General features: G+C 52.8%; 3 protein-coding genes across 3 annotated transcripts in view; 2 read left to right on the forward strand and 1 right to left on the reverse strand.

The window, feature by feature from the left end:
• The window catches only part of GUITHDRAFT_117466 (hypothetical protein), a gene marked incomplete at both ends in the record, with an annotated part of 2,026 nt that extends 1,161 nt beyond the window's left edge, over positions 1–865 (forward strand). Inside the window, 4 exons of the mRNA XM_005823280.1 lie at positions 28–88; positions 150–523; positions 660–748; positions 804–865. Of these exons, the coding sequence (XP_005823337.1) occupies positions 28–88; positions 150–523; positions 660–748; positions 804–865 (586 nt within the window). The remainder of the gene's footprint in view (positions 1–27; positions 89–149; positions 524–659; positions 749–803) is intronic.
• Positions 866–1,473: 608 nt separating this feature from the next.
• GUITHDRAFT_117467 (hypothetical protein) lies at positions 1,474–1,743 on the reverse strand (the record flags this gene model as incomplete). Its single annotated transcript, XM_005823281.1, has 1 exon — positions 1,474–1,743. One exon carries the CDS (start codon positions 1,741–1,743, stop codon positions 1,474–1,476), a length of 270 nt encoding a protein of 89 aa, XP_005823338.1.
• A 1,332-nt stretch (positions 1,744–3,075) lies between these two features.
• On the forward strand, positions 3,076–7,862 carry GUITHDRAFT_145821 (hypothetical protein; the record flags this gene model as incomplete). The annotated part of the gene is made up of 16 exons (XM_005823282.1): positions 3,076–3,094; positions 3,210–3,345; positions 3,395–3,494; positions 3,702–3,776; positions 3,947–4,082; positions 4,209–4,314; positions 4,467–4,518; positions 4,728–4,930; positions 5,047–5,347; positions 5,525–5,569; positions 5,780–5,884; positions 6,241–6,336; positions 6,476–6,547; positions 6,738–6,966; positions 7,012–7,280; positions 7,578–7,862. 16 exons carry the CDS (start codon positions 3,076–3,078, stop codon positions 7,860–7,862), a joined length of 2,229 nt encoding a protein of 742 aa, XP_005823339.1.
• Between the last annotated feature and the right edge of the window lie 234 nt (positions 7,863–8,096).

Here is an 8,096-nt window from a genome sequence, read left to right on the forward strand (position 1 = left end):
GGGTTTGAGGAGGTGGGGAGGCGGCAGCAGCGAGGACAGAAAGTCGAGCGACAGCGAGGAGCCCAAGGACCCTTTCTCCGACTCGGGGGTCGAGCGCGAGCTGTCCGTCGGCGTCCTCGGCGGGGGAGAAGAGCAGAGCGCTTGCGCAGCACGCTGAGCGAGCAGGGGCAGGAGGGGAGGCGGGGAAGCATAATTGGATGCCCGAGGCAGAGCCCCAGCCGGGAGAGAGGAAGCACAGGCGCGAGAGCACGTTCAAGAAGTCGCAAGGGGGGGAGGGTATCGACAGTCAGACGGCAGGGGAGATAGCGGGGCTGCTGCGACATATGACGGAGCAGCAGGAGCAGATCATTGCGCAGCAGAAGTTAATATTAGAAAGGGGGCTTACGCCAAACATGGATGCTTTGGTTCATAGGGCTTTGAATACTGTTGGGCATTTGAGGGCGGAAATGGAAGCTTGGAGCCGAGATAAAAATATGAAAGTTCGTGGGCTAACTGGGATGGATATACAAGACCAGTCAGTCAGGTGCGACCCCCCCGCCTTTCACGAATGCAAGGGTTCACCTTATGTTGGCTGCCGGCCCGAGCAAGTGGCAGGACAGGCACAGCCAGAAACAGAGCGAGCACGGGTGTTTGAAGGTACACAGGGTGACAATCATCAGGGGCATGGGGAAGAAGGTGTTCGTCAGGAAGTGCATCCAGAGCGGCAGGCGAACTATGGAATCGGGGGATCAGTGCTTGAGCAGGAACAGTCGATAGCGCCTGGAAGCCTGCAACGTTTATTGCTGCATCTGATACTTTCTCAGATCTCTTCCACATTGCTCGGCTTGAATCGCACAGAACCTTCATGACAGTGGACTTCATGTAATAAATGTCCTTATAGCACAATGATGGCATATGCGAGGGAGTGCAACGGATTTGAAAGAACTGGCTGTGTTTTGTCGTGGTTTCGTGGACCTGTCTTTATGTGGTATTTACTTAAAGTGTTGTAGGTCATGCTTACATACTTTGAACAAGATCAGTAGCCCATGCTGTATTGTCGAGCGAAAACATCATAGCAAAAATTAGGCATTTTGTATTACATGGCTCCATGCCTCGATTCAGAGCACGGGTATCCAGGTTTGCCTTTCGCGCGTGGACATTAGGAGGGAATGACTGTAAAGCCATCGGTTGCGAGTCTTTCGTTGTCCCAAATCTCATGACGAGATCCCTTGAAGCTAAGGGTTTCTGCTCTATGTCTAGTTCACTTCCACCCAAGCCCTCACACCTGGTGCCTCGGTAGAGGAGGCTTGACCCAGACGGACACTGTCGCACAGGCCATACGGCGACCCGCGCCATGGCAGCGATATCGCTTTGGCCGCCGCCGAAGGAATGAGACGCATACCTGAACGCACCCGCGATGATGGCAGCGAAGGGCAGGGAGGCCTTGAGCTGACGAAAGATCCTGGACCGGATGCGTTTGCATGTCCGATCACCTCAGACAACTTGCGAGGCCCAGAGAAAATCCAGCGCTGCCGTTTCCTTGTTCGCCGAGCGATCCGCCAGCCACCACAGAAATCGCAACGCATCATCCTGCAAGAGTCCGTCAGTGCTGACGATGATGGGAAGAAAGGCCGGGCCTTTGGCGGGACGATGGTGCTGAACATAGCCCTCGGATGTTCCTCTGTGCTGCTCAGTGCTTGCCGCAGTGCCGTTTGCACCGAGCCAGGTCCGGTATCCCATGTCATTGTCAAAAACATGTGACATGCTGAAGTCCAGGATTAACCCATGCCATCGGCCTCCAGTAGCTTGCAACTTCGCGTAGGTTCAAAGTCCCCTACGTGATGATCTTCAGGGTCAGGTTGGGAAACGTTCTGCCTGGTGCCGGGAAAGCCTTGCACATGGACGCGGCATCGCACTCCTGAATCTTTGTTGAGGGTGCTGAGGACGACATTGCACTTCAGATGCACATCAGTCCATGACGGGCTGCGGTTCCTGCAGGTCGCCATGTGTATGGTAGGGTGCAACAACTCTGTCCTAGGGCTACTCCTAGCAGCTTCTAGGCGAGTACCACCATCCTATTTCCATTCTGATAGTGGGTCTTAGTACAGACTATCCCCAGGTAGGGCCACAAATTGTAGATATGGTGGACCCTACCCCCTGTTGAAAATGCATTATATAAGGAAACACCCCTGGATTGCTCGCTGTATGTCCGCTAGGCTCCGATATAGGGCTCGGCTCCTCCATTGCAACAGATAACCAAATATTGACTAATTAGTGGGTAAATGCTGTTATCTAATATACAGTCAGATCAAATATAATCGTTTTGTGGCTAATTTAACTATTGGAGTGTTATTTTTAGTTGAGGCCGTACGAGTTTCGATTCTTTGCGGACCCCCACCCTAAATACAACTGGATCCACCCCTACCCCTAGTCAAGACCATAAAGTACCCTCCTCCCAGGAGCGGTGCCCTACTAGTCTCCCTTTTTACTGAATGTACCCCTCTCTTGGACCGGCTGCACCCCACTACCCCATCGAAAGAATTGTCTACCCCTACCCCCCTTTGTCGTTGCCATTTACCTTTCACCCCCCTTGCTTCCGTCCCTCCTTTGTCTTGCCGCAACCCTGGCACTGTCCTCGTAACAAGCAACCCCCTACTGTTCCCTCCCCGCCTGCCTTGCTGCATTCGCATGCTCGTGCTCTTTCCCACTCTCTCTCTCCCCCTCCCAGACTCTTTCACCCCCCTCCCTCCTCGTCTCTTGCTCCTTGTGTGTCCACGACTCCCCTCCAGTCTTCAGCTGCCTCCTTGCTCGTATTCCCTTAAATGCAAATGGCTGCCTCGCCCTTGGATCTTTTTCATCAGTGTATTTGTTCTGAAATTTAACCCCTGACTGTCATCATTATACAACCCATCCCAACCCATCCCAACCCATTTCGTCCTATCCTGTCTGACCCAAACTCGTCACGTCCTGTGCCAAGTCATTTCACCCCCTCCCATTTCAACCCGTCCAATCTTGCCACGTGGTCTTGTTCCTAGGTCCCAAGACTCACATCCTTTTTTCCATGACAGAAATTTATTTCTCGGGACCTCCACTGGCATGGCAGTTTCTGCTCAAGGTAATGGTTGAATAACGAAAGATCATCTAAGTATAACGCGGGGTGAAATGAGAGCTGTTACAAGACCTTTCCTCTTGATCTTTCCAGCATCTTCTGAATTTCTACATCTTGGCAGGAGCTGCGATGGAAGCAAAACCTCTTAAATCATACAGAATGCAATCTCGGTGCATATTTAGGAAGCATCTAACTACCTTAATGGCAACTGCTTGTTCCTTTGGATTTGTTTCCTTCGCGTCGGCCAACACGTTGAAGTAGAGCGTTCATCTTTCTTAACAGGCCATTTGCTGAGCATCTTCACAGGCTTGAACGACGGCCGAAGATGTTTTCAGCATCTTCCAACTTCCGCAACTCGTTTGGAAACGCTGGGATGCAAGATGAGACGAAAGATTCGAGCCAAGCAGTGAGGAAATGCGAACGTGTCTACATACGTTGACATGTTGAAGATGCCGCGCGAACCCGCCGAGCACATCTTGAAGAATGTAACATCTTGTATGGCACGTTGACGTTGTGTGACCAACATGTCGACTTAACAGAAAACTTCACTCGAACACATCGACAATCTCGTAACAGCTCTCTTGAAGCTCGAAATGAGTGTGATAGTATTCAGGACCTGCAAGTGGAGCTGAACATCTCCCTTTCCGGTTCCAGAGCGCAAAGTCTTGACGACATCATGAAGAAACAGGTAGCAGAGGGAGTTTGCGCAGGCCACTCTGACGTGAAAGGGTTTGAAAGACTCAGGCGTACTTCTTGAGGTCCGATGAAGAAAACATCGCAACCTCCACAACTAAGACTGCTTCAACCCATCGCTCTCATTTCTCCTCTATTCCTACGCGATTTGAATTTGAAAACAAGGATGTTGACTCTCTGTGGAAGTACAAGAATGAGCAAGCAGAGGTGCAGAAGCAATCCAAGACCGTAATGGAGACCAAGAAGCTCGCCGCTGTCAAGAACCTTGATCTGCAGCTTCACAAAATGATGAACTCACGTGGTAAGGTCATGATGAGTGGCATGCGAGCTTAATGGTTTGTCCCTTGGGGCGGTGCTGTGCCAGCATGAACAAGACGGTCATCCACTGATATCACTCACATGTATCTTGTAGATCAATTGCTTTCAGATGCTGCAATTGCCAAGGAAGGCACATCTTCCTCTGCAGACGAGAATAATTCTCAGCTCGAGCAATCTCTGGTCTTGAAAGAGCAGTTGAAAGCTGCGCTTGAAAGGTCTGGTCTTGATCATGTCCTAGCACCTCCTGAATGGTGGCATGCGATGTAGAGTGGAGAAAGCAGAGAAGGAGATTCAGCTGCTGCGGTCGGCGATTGGCATGTGATTGCAGCTGCACGAGACTTTCATAGGGGTGACAGAAACGGTGCAGGAGGTCGTGGGTTAAAGAGCCTTCGGAGCAGCCATCCCATCGAGATCAAACTGTAAGTTTTGTTGTCTTGAATCATTAACGGGGCATGCTGCAATGAAGCTATGCAGTGCGATGAAAATCTGAACCTTGCTTGCATGCTATGAAATTGATGGCAAATGCGTTGCAAAACTTCGGTATTTCTGTTTACATGGCATGCTTCTTATGAGATCACATATACGAGAAGGTGCGCTAGGGACCTGCTGAAATGACCCGTTTGACCAGGTGATGGCCAACGGAGGCGATAGACGGATCTCTTCCATGCAGGAGAGCGCAATGACGTACCTGGAGACAAGACTGAGGACATTGTGGAGGACTGCGAACGACAAGCAGAAGGATGCAACCAGCTTGCTGCAAGCGCAGGGCCCCTCGAGGAAGGAGCTCGTGAACAGCATCATCAGCTTGCAGAAGCGATTCAACAAGTTCAGGTTGCTCCTTGTTTGTCCCTCTCCTCCGCCCACCTCATCTTCTGCGTCGCTCATGTCTTGCATTGCTCTCACACTCTTCCGTCCTTCCCCCCAGACCCTGAATCGTTGCTGAGCAGGGACACCACGTCGAACATTCAGGATCCCGAGGCGTCTGAGCAGCAGATCACCAAGGCTCTGAGTGACATGGCCCACCGCCAACATGGGAGGAGGGAGGAAGAGGCGTTTCAATCAGGCAGGACGGTCAACGAACAGGAGGAGGCGACCAACGGATTCTTCAGTGGATGGCGGACGAGCTGGAGGTGGAAGAAATTCTTTGGTCACAGGAGGGAGGAGGCGAGTGGAGGATACAGAGGTGATCACTTCGAGGAGCGAGGGAGTGAAAGAGAATGTCCTGCTCCTCACGCCGATGAAGTTCAGGTTGATCATTCAAACTCGAGTGAGCAGTATCCTGACGAGTGTCTCTTTCTGCGGGCGTCTTGCCTTTGCGTTGTTCATTCGTTGCGAATCGTTTCTGTGCTTGTTGCCGCTCCTCGTGGCTCTCTTGTTTCTTTCCTCTCTCTCTCTTTGTCTCTTCCACCTCTCGAAATGCTGCAGTTCGTCCTCATAGAAGAACTTCAACGGTGCAGAGCGCAAGTCCAGGTGCGAATCTGGCTGATCTTACCACCCTCCAACATTCACAACCAACATCCCATCCACATCAACCGCATCCTTCACAATCTCTTGGCTCCTCTCCTTCCGCAGTGACCTCCCGCGTGAGCAGGAGGCGAACCTGTGGGCAAGCTTGCTGTCCCATCGTACGCATGTGCTGCATGCTGTTACGGCTGTTTGCGGCCTCTCACGCTCTTTCAGGGTAGCGTGCAGGACACATGGCAGCTGGGGTCCTGGCAAGGGACGTTTGTGCAAGACTCGGATACTGAGATCGATATGACACTCAAGATCCTTGAGATGAAACAGGTTTCCTCCCCTCCTCCTCCTCCTCCTCCTCCTCATCATCATCATCATCATCATCATCATCATTATCATCATCACTCCTCCTCACTCCCTCTCGTCCTCCTCCTCCTCTGTGTAGTCTTGTTGACAACCTTTTTCTTCTCTCTCAATTCTTTGCCTGCACACTCCTTCATCCTCTTTCAACACCGGCAGTATTGCCGCTAGTCCTAGCATGCACTGAGGCATTGAAATCCTGTTCCTGCCATCACCTGTTTTATTTCATGCACGCTTTCTTGCTCTGTTTCCCATGTTGCTGCGGATCTCTCCCTCCTTCTCTGTGGTTTTATGCCATTCTCCCTGACAGCAAGCTGCTGTTGCAGGAGGATGGAGCGTGCAGGGGAGAAATCATGTGGTCTGATGGCCAGGGGGTGACAGAGTTCCGCGGACAAGTACGGGGAATGCAGATAGACATCGAGGTGAGACTATCATCTTGAATCCTCCTCCTCTTCCTCCTCTTCCTCCTCTTCCTCCTCTTCTTCCTCTTCCTCCTTTTTTTCTTCTCCTGAGCTGAGGAGACGGGGCTCCGTAGCCTGCGCGAGCTCAACTTTCTCCTAGGAGGTCAACGTTCTGCGAGACACGTCAGGTGGGCAATTCCTTCCTGGGACGAGGTACAGGATGATCAAAGAGGTAATTTTGTCAACTCTGCGCCTCTTCCTCCTTCCTCCTCATCTGTCACCTTCTCTGCTTGCCTTCTCGTAGCCAATTCCCTTCCTCGCTGCATCTTCGCATCAGCTGCATGCTCTCCCTCCCATCATGTACACTCTTCGCCGTGTGCCCCGCACCCTCCCCGTCCTGCCTCCTCACTTGCCGTTACTAGGGCGAAGAGATGCGAGGGACATGGATCCATCCAGCCTTGGCTGTATGGGGGCTCCTCCACCTCCGAACCTCCTCCTCCTCCCCCAACGAAGACTCTCGATCCTCCGTTGAGAAACTCAAGAGCCTGCGCTACATTGTGGGGAGGACGGTACCACTGCTGGGAGAGGACGAGCACCTGGAGGGCAAAGAGGTCTCCTTCCTGAGCAGCCCCTTCGTGCTCGCGGGGGGAGGTGAGGAGGAGAGAAAGGCTCGTGCTGATCTGACATGCTGCCAAGACACGGACTTCTTCTGCACCGCGTGCTTCCTCTCCATGTGCAACGTTGCCCTGCTTGTGGTCATGGCCTTCATGTGTCAGAGGCGCAGCAGTACTCCTGCTCCAGCTCAGGAGGAGGAGGAAAAACAGGCTGATGGGGACGAGGATGCGGTGGAGCTGCTCAAGAGTGCTTCTTCACTGGAGTCCTCTACTGGTAACATGCCTGAAAACCCCTCCACTACCTTCAAGAGAGTCTTGCGTGGGCACGAGATTCCGGTCGAGTCTTTCCAGGTCTCTTTCGCTCTTCCGTCCATTCAACCACTATGTCTTTGGCTTCGCTCTCTACCTCACTCCTCCTCCTCGACCTCCTCCTCCTCCTCCTCGACCTCCTCCTCCTTCTCCTCGACCTCCTCCTTCTCCTCGACCTCCTCCTTCTCCTCCTCCTCCTCCTCCTCCTTCTCCTCCTCTGATTCTTTTTCATCCTTCTATTACCACCCTCACTCCCGCTTCAACTCCGACTGCGATTGCCATACTTCTGCCCTCCATCTTCATCTTCGCTCTTTGTTCTTACTCTCACTTGTTGTTCAGGCCGTCGCGCGATCAGTCATGAAGAAGTCTCCCCTTGCTTCCTCCATCTCCTCCTCGTCCAAGGCCTCCAGCGATCGCTGGAGCACGTCAGCAGTCGATCGCTCCTCTACAGCTCAGGAGCAGCCGGACCCGGCATCCAGCGCCTTTGCCGAGTCAATGCAGGAGGAGGAGCAGGAGCAGAGGCCTTGTCATCAATCACTGACGGAGAGCATGGTGACCCTGCTGCTCCTGTTCCTGTACCTCCCTGCTCCTCCGTTCCTCTTCCACTTTCTGCTCCTGCCCTGACCATGATCGGCAGAGCGTCGAAGGCGGAGAAAGAAGCTGGCAGGAGGAAGACTTCGGCGTTGGATCGCAGGCTAACGGCAGGAGCGCTTGCTTCAGCTCTACCAGCAGCTGGTCAAGGATTCACGAGCTGGACCAGGGGTGGTGTGGTGAGTCCTGTGTTTCTAAGCTGTTTCCTCCTCCACCACCACCTCCTCCTCCTTCTCCTTCTTCCCCTTCTTCCTCCTCTCCTCCTTT

Source organism: Guillardia theta (assembly GCF_000315625.1).
Source record: "Guillardia theta CCMP2712 unplaced genomic scaffold GUITHscaffold_111, whole genome shotgun sequence".
Classification (NCBI taxonomy): Eukaryota; class Cryptophyceae; order Pyrenomonadales; family Geminigeraceae; genus Guillardia; species Guillardia theta.